At 49.7% G+C, this 13,317-nt stretch overlaps 2 protein-coding genes across 5 annotated transcripts in view; one reads left to right on the top strand and one right to left on the bottom strand.

The window, feature by feature from the left end:
* Positions 1 to 13: 13 nt before the first annotated feature.
* Positions 14 to 204, top strand: STRIT1 (small transmembrane regulator of ion transport 1). The gene is made up of 2 exons (XM_064385095.1): positions 14 to 31; positions 115 to 204. The coding sequence occupies exons 1-2, from the start codon at positions 14 to 16 to the stop codon at positions 202 to 204; spliced, it is 108 nt and encodes a 35-aa protein (XP_064241165.1).
* Positions 205 to 4,712: 4,508 nt separating this feature from the next.
* The window catches only part of MME (membrane metalloendopeptidase), a 32,235-nt gene continuing 23,630 nt past the window's right edge, over positions 4,713 to 13,317 (bottom strand). For all 4 annotated transcript variants that reach the window (XM_064385012.1, XM_064385014.1, XM_064385011.1 and 1 more), the window contains exons 18-23: positions 12,589 to 12,708; positions 12,212 to 12,345; positions 11,205 to 11,270; positions 9,038 to 9,133; positions 8,563 to 8,639; positions 4,713 to 6,056 (exon numbers count right to left, since the gene is read on the bottom strand). In XM_064385012.1, the coding sequence (XP_064241082.1) occupies positions 5,957 to 6,056; positions 8,563 to 8,639; positions 9,038 to 9,133; positions 11,205 to 11,270; positions 12,212 to 12,345; positions 12,589 to 12,708 (593 nt within the window). In that variant the 3' untranslated portion in view covers positions 4,713 to 5,956. The remainder of the gene's footprint in view (positions 6,057 to 8,562; positions 8,640 to 9,037; positions 9,134 to 11,204; positions 11,271 to 12,211; positions 12,346 to 12,588; positions 12,709 to 13,317) is intronic.

Raw genomic sequence — 13,317 nt, 5'->3', positions numbered from 1 at the left:
GAGCAGCTGAGCCATGCCCAGCAGCGGGGACGTGCCACCCGCAGGGCTGGCCTTGGTGGCACGGCTCAGGAGCTCCCCACGGTGCCACTGACCCTGTGTTCTGTGCCAGCCCAGGCCCCGCTGTCCCGCCTGCTCGTGCCCCTGCTGCTGGCACTGGGCTGGATCGTGGGCTGTGCCCTCATGGTGTACATTGTCTTCTCCTGACCACGGAGGGATGGCAGTGCCACACAGCGCCTGCGGTGAGTGACAGCGGTGACACACAGCCTTGTGGTGAGTGACGGTGACACACAGAGCCCTGCGGTGAGTGAGGGTGACACACAGAGCCCTGCGGTGACAGCAGTGTCATGCACAGCCCTGCAGTGACGGCAGTGTCACACACAGAGCCCTGCAGTGAGGGCAGTGTCACACACAGAGCCCTGCGGTGACAGCAGTGTCATGCACAGCCCTGCAGTGACGGCAGTGTCACACACAGAGCCCTGCAGTGAGGGCAGTGTCACACACAGCCCTGCAGTGACAGCAGTGTCATACACAGAGCCCTGCGGTGACAGCAGTGTCACACACAGCCCTGCAGTGAGTGAGGGTGACACACACAGCCCTGCAGTGACAGCTGTGTCACACACAGAGCCCTGCAGTGACAGCAGTGTCACACACACAGAGCCCTGCAGTGACAGCACTGTCACACAGAGCCCTGCAGTGACAGCAGTGTCACACACACAGAGCCCTGCAGTGACAGCACTGTCACACACAGCCCTGCAGTGACAGCAGTGTCACACACACAGAGCCCTGCAGTGACAGCACTGTCACACACAGCCCTGCAGTGACAGCAGTGTCACACAGAGCCCTGAGGTGACAGCAGTGTCACACACAGCCCTGCAGTGATGGCAGTGTCACACAGGGCAGTGTCATACACAGAGCCCTGCAGTGACAGCACTGTCACACACAGCCCTGCAGTGACGGCAGTGTCACACACAGCACCCTGCAGTGACAGCACTGTCACACAGAGCCCTGCAGTGACAGCAGTGTCACACACAGAGCCCTGCAGTGACAGCAGTGTCACACACAGCTCCCCTGCCCTGCTTGGCACTGCCACCCTTTAAAATGCTTTTTTCTGTCTTACAGGTGAGAAGAACCTACAATGATGAAGGGAAGAACACAGAAGTTCAGTTCAGATTTCTAATGACTAAAATACATATAAAATGAGTTATTTTTAATATCAGCTATGTAAATGTCATGCACACTTTTTATCCATTAGGAAGAATCACCAAACCGATTTCTCCGTTCTCAGATTATTTGCAATTTAGGGAGTGGTTTTTGGAATCTTGTGGTAGGTCAGATCCTGCCTGCTTGCTGAACAGCAAACTTTTAGCAGCTAAGGAACTTCAAGCTTGGTAGAAACAGGCAAGGGTTAATTTCTCATGGGGCCTGGGCAAGTATTTTTAGCCTTATTATAGGGAAAATCTCTTGGACTCTATTGTTACGAAACAGAAACCTTGCATGTCCCTGGAAAAGAAAAGCCCAGGCTTGCTCAGGGCTGGGAGGGTTGCACAGCAGAGTGTGTCTGAACCTCGGGCTCACCAGGGGCCCTCAGTGTCTTGTACTGGGGGTTTGCCTTTTTAATTAGAATTGGAGATAATTATATGCCCCCAGTCAATAATAAGCCATGTGAACTTCAGTGACTCTGCCATTTAAATCACAACTGAGCATCAGATCACTGCATTTTCACTGACAGCTTTGGGCTTTTGAGCATGAAGATTTTTCTACTGAGGAGCTGCAGTTCTGAGAAGATGAAATCATTAATAATTCAATCCTCAGTTAAAGCAGAGAATTGATTGTGAGAGGCATGTCTGGAAGATCCCAGCAAGATGCATGTTTAAGGGAATGTGAAAAAAACTCTTAACAACCCCTGATGGGGTTAAATGGAGAAAGAAACTAATTTATTTACTCCTGCTCACATAATCTGTATAATTTTGAGAATGTGAGGAAGGCACATCAGTCAGACATCCTGTCTCCATCTGTGGGCACTGTCTGTTGAGCTTTAGGAATGGAAACACAAACAGATTTGGCCGTGGTGCAGCCAGGAACATTCCTGGGCCACTCCAGCAGTCAGCAGGAGCGCTGGAGTGTGACATTCCGTTTGGGAATTGTCCTAGCACCGGGTTTCTTCACCTGGGAAGGAGCTGCGGGCAGGGGGGATCCGGTCTCATCAGATGTGCTGAAGGAGAGGGGCTGAACCCCGGAGATGGCGGTGCCTGCAGGGCTGCTGTGTGCTGTGACACCTGAGCAGCACCTGCAGGTGGGACCATCCTCCTCCTCCCCGAGCAGACCCTCGGTCTCACCTTCAATTCCTCCTCAGTGTCTGAGCCCACCCAGACCGACCCAGCTGTGACTCCACACTGACCACGTCTGTGTTTTTACAACTCACTTCGTTCACCAGGCACAGAGGGAAACAGTTCTGAAAGGTCCCGCTGGCCCAAACAGCTCTTTGGGTGTCTCACAACGCTGGAAATCGAATGTTTCCAATTAAAACGTTACAGAGATAAAATGTAAACACTACAATCTGGTTTAGCTTTACCTGATTTTTGAGATTTGATTTGGCAGAGCAAACCAAAATAACTTTCTAGGCTGGCGTCAATATCACCGAGCTGACTTGCTGTACACAAAGCAGAAGTTCCTGCCAGTTTTATGGGGTAATAAAGAGAGGATTATTCCAAGAAAATATGCATCCCCCACGCTGTTGGAAGATCACTGAGCACTCTGCAGTGACCTTTTGTAACCACCTTCAGACAACCCACTCGGGTGTCTGCTCGTGGTGCAGCTGCACAGCGTGAAGCTCTCCTCACACGTGGGGGTAAAAGGGGTACCAAAGGGTTTGGGGTTCTTCATTCCTGAAAAATAAAATGAGTGATTGAGAGCCAGGTGCTTTTCTCTCACAGAGGTGCTGGTGATTGAGGGAGAAAAAGCCATGCACTTTCACATTTCTTGGAAAATGCTGGTGCTACACTATTAAAGCGAGGCAACAACCTCAGTGTCAGGCCACCACAATACTGTTACAGTAGGATGCCAAGCTTGCCTCTGCCTGGCTTTCCGTGTGTCCCCTGGACAGCTCCTGGAGTAAACCAGGTAGAGGAGTGTCTGTCCCCCTGTCCTGGGATGCTGCATGTGGCATCCTGCAAACCTCCAGGCTCATGTTCATATTCCTGCAGTGCTCGTCATCCCATTTGAGGGTGCTGGTGTGCACAGAGCATGACTGCTGCACAGCAGAGCTGTGGGGACAACACCTGCCTGCGAACCCGAGTTTGGGCAGGACAGGGACAGGGATAACACCTGCCTGTGAACCCGAGTTTGGGCAGGACAGGGACAAGGATAACACCTGCCTGCGAACCCGAGTTTGGGTAGGACAGGGACAGGGATAACACCTGCCTGTGAACCAGAGTTTGGGTGGGACAGGGACAGGGATAACACCTGCCTGTGAACCCGAGCTTGGGGCGGGATGTTCCCTGTCCCACGCCGAGGACAGTGGCTCCAGGGTGCTTTGCCCACCTGCTGCGTCTCTCCTGCCCCGGGGGCTGACACCAGCCCAGGGAAGAGGCTCACCTGCTCCTGACTGTTCCCGCAGCGCCTCACACACCCGGCCATACCTGTGCCCGTGAGCCCGTGATGCCCCCAAACCTCCCCGGCGGGGCTGAGCGCCCTGCCTTGCTCGGGGTGGCAGCGCAAAGGGAACGGTGGGTCCCGGTCCTGTCCTGTCCGGTCCGGTCCTGTCCTGTCTGTCCGGTCCGGTCCCGGTGGGGCGGGGGCGCGCCAGGTGCGCTCCGCCAGGGGGCGCTGTCTCACCTGCCCCCGCCCTCAGGAGCCCCGGGACCCTCAGAGCCCCCGGCCCCGTTGTGAGCCCCGGGACCCCCGGAGCCCCGCTCCGCTGTGAGCCCCGGGACCCCCGGAGCCCCCGGCCCCGCTCCGGTGTGGACCCCGAGCCCCGGATCTGCGCGCACCCGGAGCCCCGCACGGCCCGGCCCGGCCCGCGGCGGGCACGGCTCAGGTAAGAGCCCCGGCTCAGGCAGGAGCCCGGGCGGGGTGCGTGGCGGGTGGGCCCGTCAGAGCCCCCCGGGCCCATGGCAGCCCCCCGGCCCATCGCAGCCCCCCGGCCCATCGCAGCCCCCCGGGCCCATCGGAGCCCCCCGGGCCCATGGCAGCCCCCCGGCCCATGGCAGCCCCCCCGGCCCATCAGAGCCCCCCGGGCCCATGGCAGCCCCCCGGCCCATCGCAGCCCCCCCGGCCCATCAGAGCCCCCCGGGCCCATGGCAGCCCCCCGGCCCATCAGAGCCCCCCGGGCCCATCAGAGCCCCCCTGCCCATGGCAGCCCCCGGCCCGGGGCGCAGCTCAGGCGAGGGCGCTCCCGCCCCTCCGCAGGGCCCGCCTGCCTCTGCTCTCCGTCTGCAGCCCCGTCCCGGCTCCCTCCGAGCGCTGGAGGCTTTTTTTGGTCCTTGTTCTGCGCAGTGCTGGTTCCTGTGTGAAATGTTGGTTTCCGTGTGAAAACAGACGCCCTGGGTTTCCCCTCTCCGAGAGGCTCGCTCCTGAGCCGATCCCGGGAGCTGTGACACGGATTTCTTCGTCGTGGTCTGTGTTTTCTGACCTGTGGGGCTCAGGGGCAAGCACAGACATCTATTTGCAGAGAATTTGTATTTTCATAATTCCTGTGAAGAACACGCACTGCATTTGGCTCATAATTTCAGTTTATTATCAAAATGTTTTGATCAGATGACAAACTCAGCTAAAAGGACATAGGTTTTTAAATAGACCTATTGTAGCAGTCATCTGAGGTATCTGGTACTTGGTTTGGAAATTGCTTTGATAAACAAAGCAGTAAGTTCCTTTGCAATCTGCATGAGGATGTTTAATACATATCATTGCAGATTTAAAGCCTTTTACCCTCTTACTTAAAGCTCCTTCAGACTCTTGCAATCAGCTGTGCAGCTTTCCTGATGTGGGGACTGACATCGGTCAGAACACGTACAAGTAATGTGCAGGATCAGAGCCTAAGCACTGACAGCCAGCCTGAAAACTCCAATGTCTGTGCCCTCCACTGGAGAACTCAGTTTTGTAGGCTTTATCTTATTGCCCGATACCATGCTTTAGTCCAATTTCCCAGTTCTATGCAGCCACTGATAAAGTATGTTACAATACTTCAAGTCAAAAGTGTAGCTCAAGATTTAAATATAAAAACTATGATTTATACATTACTAGAAACTTTAAAAAAGAGAAATTTTAGAGAAAGCAAGATAAAGCTTAGAAAATGGTGAAAGGGTCTCTGATCACAATCTTACAGATTATAGGTACAGAAATTAATAAATTACCTATGATTTCAGTTGGGCTGGAAAGCTGTAAATTAACTGTTGTTAATAGGGACTTCAGGTAATACACGCTGGAGTAATTAGTGAGAAGTTACTTAAGTACAGCAGGTCTTTGGACTCCTCTTGTGTAAATGGTTTCAAGTAAAATTGAAAACATTTGGTAGAACAGATTTCCCGCAACAGCAGAGGGTACAGAGTGTGACCCTGGGATATGAACTGTTGTCTCTCTGTCGTGTTATGACGGCTAAAACGTGTGTCACTGAGTCCTTCCTGATGAGAAACCTGCGTTCACCGGCCCGGGGGGGATGGTGTGTTACACTCTGTGTTCAGAATGAACCCCAAAAGCCGCTGGCTGTGGGGCAGGGTTACAGCTGCAGTCAGGGCTGGCTGTGCACTGCCAGGGGAGCTGGGTCCTGCGGGGAGCAGCAGCCAGCCAGGCTGCCTTCGCTGCTGCCACGGGCCATGATTTGGGGTTTGCATGTTTACCAAGATTACAGCCATGTCTCCAGCATATTCCACTCAGCTTGCTTCCCTCCTCCCCTTCTCAAAGTCAGCTGCAAAGGTCTCTTTTCCTGGAAAGCTCCTTGAGATGTGAGGTTTGCAGCCCGTCACCAAACGCGGCACTTCTTGGCAGGATCCATGTTGTCTCTCGTGGTGCATGAAAAGGCTTCTGAAAACTCCGGGGAGTTCTGCAGTGACCCCAGGACCCTTTAAAACAAAGCAACACGCTGTCATTGCTGCTCGCCTGGGTTTGAAACAAACAACATGACCCGTGTTTTGTAACTTGTTTTGTTGTGTCACCTCAGTGTAGTGTGGGGAACGCCTTGTTGCTGAGCTCTGACTTGCTTCATTTCACCTCAAGGCTGTTCTTTTCTTCTGCAGTTCATTTTGCCCCTGTTGCAACCCCAAAAATACAGGACCTGTCCCCTCCTCATGGCTGGCTCTCACAAGCCAGTTCTTTCCCCTAGAACAGATTTCTCACTTGTCAGTAGTTTTCACTGTGGGTTTTTTAGCTACGTTTTGCTGACAAGTTTCTTGGTGAAGGGAAAACAAGACCCTGAGGTCAAGGGCTGTGGTGGTAACTCGTCAGTGAATGTTCATTTACATTTTTACACCAACCAGGTTTCAACTGAGATCATGCTGCTGCTCTGGGCGTTCTGCACAGATTTTCCAGTGAATGAGTTTTCTGGCAAAAAGTCTCATACAAACAATGGCTTTCAACTCAACATGGGAAGTGAGTACGAGGCCATTCCAGCTAAGGCTGATTTTATATGTGTAATTGTGACCATGTGTGAATAGAGTCACTGTTCCTTCAGGATTGGGAATACAGCAGCACACACCTATGCAGGGAGACAGGTCAAATACAGATACTGATGGACATTGATTGTGGCCCAGAAGTTCTTTAAAGAACTGTTTCTTTGAGTAATTCATGATTATTCTGAGAATTGTGTTCATCGTTAGAACCAGGGTGTGCCCACAGAAGCTGAGGTGAAGTTCAGCACTGACACTTGCAATACTTCCCTTGTTCTAGAAGGCCAAAAGTGACTCCCTGCTCTTGGGGGCCAGCAGTGGAACAGGAGATGGCACAGAAAAGGGGTTATCAGAAACCTCATGCATTTTGGTGATCTAGCTGTGCTTCACTGCTCCAATGAACAACGACTGCTAAAATGGGATGCACTGCAATTAACAATTTTTATGAGGAACTGCCTGTCCTACTTGTGAGGAGAAGCAGCCCACAGTCAGTGTAGCAGGTGTTGAAAAGGCTCATTGCACTCCCCAGACAATAATCAAAAAAGGCACCTTGGGAGCCTTCGTGACACTTCTGTAGTATGTTATTAGGTGTTAATTTTGTGGGTATGTCTCATGAAATGTTTTCTATTTTAGAGCTCTTAGGGGCCTCATCCTGTAAATGACTGCCCATCCTGAGGCTGTTGTCTGGTCTCTCATGAACACTTGTATCATTGCATGTGAAGTTTATAGCCTGTCCTACCGAGGTACAGACAGCACAGCACGATGCGATGTGTCCAGGGTACGCACAAACACAGCTTGTGGCACTGAGATGCTGAACTAGTCAGCTTCAAAGGCCTTGTACCTCGTCCAGATCAGATGTGCTGAGGTTCTGAAGGGCCTCTGGAGCCTCATTAGCACTGAGACCAGACAGGAATGACTGTAGGAGCTGGTGCACAAAGTGCCTCTGGGAGAGATCCCAGATAGCACAACCCACCCGCAGTGAAGGCAGGCGAGAACAGGGAGGGAACAGTCGCTGCTTTCACTAAATATCTGAGTGGGGCGGACAAACAAGACTTGGTGAAAAGCCGTTGAAAGAAAGATAGTGGAATTAATGTAGTGGATTGTAACAGCACAGAACTTGGCTATTGTGGACATGGAGCCTGGAGATGACTCAGCCTTCCAGCAGATGCTGTGATGGCTGCACTACCACTGATACCGTGGCATTGGACCAAACAGGTTTATTAGAGCACATTGTTACACTGCTGATGAATAGGCTGCTCTGACTTCAGATAAAAAGAAAAGCTCCTAGTCTGGCTCAAAGGCTCGCACCCTGAGCAGCCACGTTTCCTGCATGGCTCTACTGAATTGAGCCCAGCTGATCTTGGGAAGGCTGGCTGAGCACCCCAGACACAGAATGCACATCTGCTGTTGTACCTCAGCACATGGGTTTGCTAAGAGGGGCAGTGATCCCCCACTGATTCTAGCTGTGACCTCAGTGGAGGATGAAAGTTCATCCGTGCTGTTGGTGTACAAGAACCCTATCAGGAGCTATTGCAGGAGCCAGGGAGCTGTGGATGAGCCCTGGCTCCAGACACAGCACTGGGACTCTGCAGTAACAGTCACAGCCAGGTGAACGTGTGTGTGTCCTGTGGTGGAGACTGTTCAGAGCTGCTCCTAAGTGTGGACAGAATTAAGCTGGATCTTCTCAAGGATGAGACAACAATCCCACATCCTTGCTTTGCCCGTGGAGCTGCCTGGGAAGGGCTTTGCCCGTTTGGGCAGTGCTGGGCTGGAAGGGACAGGGACAGCCGAGCCCTTCTCCTAAGCAGCCCCAGCGTGCTCTGCCTGCAGATGTGTGCATGTTAAAGCTCCCCTGGGAAGGCAGCCCAGCCCTTGGGCAGGGTCTCTTCAGTTCCCCCACAAAGAGCCCTGCTGCACAGGTGCTACACCCTGGGGCTGCACTGGGGCTGCTGGCTCTGCTGACCTGAATCTGCCTGGGCTGTGCACGTCTGTCTTGATGGAGTTCACTGCATATTCTGGTCTGTACGTCCCACACCACACCTGCACAGGGAACAAAGAGAAGCATCGTTAGCCTAAGATTTTACAGGAAGAGACCTGCTGTCATTTAACTGTGAAACACCTAATGTTCATGAGAATAAATTCCACATTAGCACATAGAGAAAAAAGGGTGTATTTTGTTAAGAAAATACATCATTGTCCCCAGACAAAGGCACCTGGGCACAAGGCACTTCATACCAGGCTTATAAGTGGCTGAATTAATTAATCTTTAAGGAAGATAAAAGTCACCTAACAAGGCTTTATTTTCACTGTTGTGTAGTGAACACTGCTCAGCTCTACAGCTCTGCCAGCTCTTAGCCCACGGGAGTCAGCCTGCTCTGACTTGCTGTTAAACTGTAACATCAAGTTTTCAAAGCCCTCAGGCACAAAGTAAAGGATACCTGTGCGAAGTTCAGAAAAAACAGCTGTTTGTGGTTCATGTCGAGACCAGGAAGAAGTTTTTCTTTTCCGTGTTTTCTCTCAAAGTTTTCATAAGCCTGTAGAATGAAGTGAGCAGAAATGTTACGACTTCCAGCATTTTTCCAGTCAAAATGAAATGATGACAAGGAGGAACATGGATTCTTTGACATAATTAATCGTTGCCTCCCTTGGCCATCCATCCCACATGTGCCACCTTGAAGCAGAAGACAACAGGGCCATTTCTTAGTACTGTGCTATCAATTATCTAATGCTGCATTATGAAAAAGAGATTTTTTCCACTGTGGGTTTTTTTGGGGTTTGGTTTTTTTAAAGTGAATTGCAGAAGGCTTTAAAACCGTGCCACAGTAAGAACAGCTGCTTTCGTGTTTCCTATGGAGACGTGTCAAACGATGTGTTGTTAGTGTATCATCACTGATGAAAGATGCTGCAGAAATGTCCAGCCTGAAGTCAGTGCCAAAGCAACACAAGTAAAGCCCATAAACTGCCCGAGCGCAGCTGAGGAAGGAGCAGATAGCAGGTCCATGGAAAAGGCTCTGGGAGCTTCCATGGATAACAGCTGAGCGAGAGCCAACAGTGCCACAGCACTGCAGAAGAGGCCAGTGTTGTACTGGGATGTGTAAACAGGAGTGGCTTATATGAAATACATGAAGTAATCCTTCTACTCCACTCGGCGCTGGCCAGGGCTCAGCTGGAGTGCTCTGTCCAGTTTTGGGCACTGCCCTTCAAGAAAGATGTGGACCAACTGGAGAGAGTCCAGAAGAAAGCAGCAAGAATGAGCAGAGGTCCAGCAAACATGACCTATGAGGAAAGATCGAAAGAATTGGGTTTGTTTAGTCTAAAGGAGAGAAGTCTGGGCCTTGAAGCATGTAAGTCTTCAAATATGTGAAAGGTCACAGGAGAGAAAGGAGCAGATTGTTGTGTTTGCACTGCTGGAGGCAGAGCCATGGTGGCACTGGGAGTGCCAGGAGGAGGCAGCGGGAATGCTCCTCTGGAAGGATGCAGAAGGGGTTGATTCTACCTGCATGGGGAGGGCAGTGGGATGCTGACCTCTCAAGATTCCTTCTGGACCTTTTTTTACTGTTTATATGATGTCATAATAATTTTTAAAACTTCTGACCTAATTTTTCTGGCTACTCCCATTCCTTTCAGAAAGAGTATCCCCTTTCATGGCTTTGTACTTTGCACAAATATTCCAGTAACCGAAGATCAGACTAATCTAATAAGCCTGATGCCTCTTTTAGGCTTCCAAACCATTCCTTAAACTCGCATTAATAATTGTCTTTGCCCTCAAACATGTCCATTTCCAGTGAGAGCTTGGAGAAGTGTGCGTTGGCCCAGAGCTCTTTGCTGAGCAGTGACAGCACTCAGTTGTCAAGTGCTGAGTATTTTGCCACAGAAGAAGGTGTTCAGGGAAGGAGAAGGAGGATCATGTTGCTGAGGCTTGCAGCCATCAGATTTGTGAACAACAAGGCAAGCTGACAGAGAAGCTGACTCGCTACTCTCTTCCAGACCACGCTCACAAAAAGAACCTGTGTCTCTCTGACTCTCAGTCTCAACCGTGGCCAATCTAGGGAGTCCAGCAGCTGTTTGGGGAACAGAAGGAAAGCAAAGCCAAAAAGCATCCAGCTCCCACGGAAGGCTTAGTGCAGGGAGTTCAGTGTCTCTGACATCTTGGGATACCAGTACAGAGGGCCCAAGTCACCTGCACAAGATGAAAAGCAAAGTGTTTATGTCTCTGGGTCAGAAGAAAGTCATCCTGCCCCTCCTTCCTGACATGAAAAACCTGGTGAAAAAGACAGCCAGAGACAGACAGCTGCTGGTATCAGCACTTTCTTTAGGTCATGGTCCAAGTGTGAGCCAGTGAATGTTTCCATTCCACACATTCCTTATTCACAAAGGGGGAAAAAAATTGAAAAAGAGTTCCCTAGGAACAGGTAATCTACAGCCTGACGTGATTAACAGGATGAGAGAAATACCAGAGCTGGCCAGTAGCTTTAATCCAGGCCTTGATGGTGCAGTAGGTCTTGTCCCTAACACAGAAATTGTGTTTCCTCTTCCAAGGCTCTGAAACTGATTTTCTTAATCTCTGACAGTTTCAGCTAAAATAGAGAAATGGATATTTCTTACCTTGTATGCTTGTCTCACACCCCCGTTATCAGCAATGTTTTCTCCTAGTGTGTTGATTCCGCTCAACTGTAAAATAGAAAGGAAAAGTATTGGTTTCTGGGAATAAAGCTCATCCTGGACCTGTAACACCAAACTTTGTGCATTTTCCAGTTTCTAACGGCAAGAATTACCTTAAAATCTGAAGGTTTAGTAGAAGATTATGTTAAAATCTCTGAAAAGTCTTTATGTCCCTTGTCTCAAAATACATGTTTTAAAATAATATTGTTTTTCTAATCCTCTTTCTTCCCTTCCAGGCAACTTTCTCAGCTCTGTATCTTACCCAGATTTTCTGCTACTTAGTCATTGTTAATTTATTCTTCCTCTTTTCTCCTTGTCTTTAATCCTCAGTTTCTTACCACAGTTCCAGTTAGAGGAAGTGGCAGAATGTAGTCTGTAGAACAAGTCAAAATTCAAACTCCAAACTGCTGAAATTGTCTGTTAACAGACATCAGCAAACCTGCTAGAAGGTATTTTTCTGTGTGGTAGGCGAGTTCAGAAGCTTCTTAGTAGCCAGATATGTAGAAGATCTCTATTTAGCACGTATTCCTAAGTCAGTCACATAACACCAAAAATGATGAAGCTTTGATATTGGGAAATCTCTAATTCTATTTTTAAAAAATCCTAATTTTAACCTTTAGTCCATCATATTGATTAACAATAGTCAAAGCTGCAAAATCTAGAATCATCCTTTGATTGAATTTAATGTGAATAAAAGGGCAGCAAAATATGTTGAGATTTTCTTCTCTATTTTTACTGGCCTCTCTCTGAGTTCCCATACTTCAACACATGTTCTGGGAAAACCTCAGGGCTGGGAGTTTTATCTTTTCCCTATCCTGTGTGATGGAATATATTGTCAGGCTGTAAAAAGCCAGCCAGTGGAATTGAGAGGAATAACTTCTTGTGCCTTCCATGTGGCACTGGGAGCAGGGCTGTCTGATCAGACCAGGAGCTCCTCAAACAGGACCTACGTTCTGTCCACCTGCCAGGTCCCACGAGAAGTTCCCATACTGGTACACCATGCACTGGGACAGCTCCTTGAAATTCCGTGCTGATTCTTCAGTCCACCAGTCCACGAGGTCTCCGTCCTCATTAAAATTCCTGCCTGTAACAGTATGTTAAACAGAATTATTTATACAGGAAAAGAGGGTTTGGTGCAGCGAGGGGGCAGCGAGCAAGACTTTGGACTGTGCTCTTGGGAGAGCAGTACTGCAATGCCTCAGAAATCCAGCCTTCATCTCACGTGTGGAAATCCATGTCCCTCTCCCGTGCTCCCTGGAAGGATTAAGCAGCACAGCATGTCAAACAGCCTGTGCAGGAGTGCTGTCACCAGCAGCTCAGTGCTCACCGTTGTCGTCAAAGCCATGCGTGATCTCGTGCCCGATGACCATTCCTATGCCGCCGTAATTCAGAGACTTGGGCTGGGAGGCACTGAAGAAAGGGGGCTGCAAAATGCCCGCAGGGAAGACTGCAAAAGAAGCCACAGCACAGTTAAGGCCCTGCCCTGTTACCCTGCAGGTACAGTGGGGACAGACACTTATGGGCTTCAGCCAAAACCACCCTGTTCCCTCGGATCTCCCAGCAGCAACAAGTGACTGACACACGGGCATGCTGTAGGACAGGAGCCACAGAGCAGCAAGACCAGCCCCCTCTTCAGACACTTCCACAGTCATGACCAGCTTTTGCTTTGTTACTCTTTTGCTCTGCAGGAAAAAGCAGTTTGTTCCAATTTACATCACTTAGCATTCACAGATTCAGTCTCATCATTAAACAAACCTCACAACATTGTGAGAAGTGGGAGGGTGTCCCCCAGGAAGAATAGATTATTTGATCATTCCATCACAAATCAATCTCAGAGACAGGAATTTATTCTTCCCTTGAAAATACAAGTAACTCCCACTGGAATCAATAAAAATAGGCCAAGCTGTCAATAAAAGAACTGGAACAAAGCAGTTCCATTTACCCACTTCTCTGCTCATTTTTCTAGGCTTCTTCTACAAAACAATTCATTTAAAAGGAAACCATGTTGCAATTCTGATCTTTTTATAATTTAAGAATAATAAAATGCTATAAAATA

The sequence above is a fragment of the Passer domesticus genome, chromosome 11 (genome assembly GCF_036417665.1).
Source record: "Passer domesticus isolate bPasDom1 chromosome 11, bPasDom1.hap1, whole genome shotgun sequence".
Classification (NCBI taxonomy): domain Eukaryota; kingdom Metazoa; phylum Chordata; class Aves; order Passeriformes; family Passeridae; genus Passer; species Passer domesticus.
This window is presented reverse-complemented; position numbering and strand designations above follow the sequence as displayed.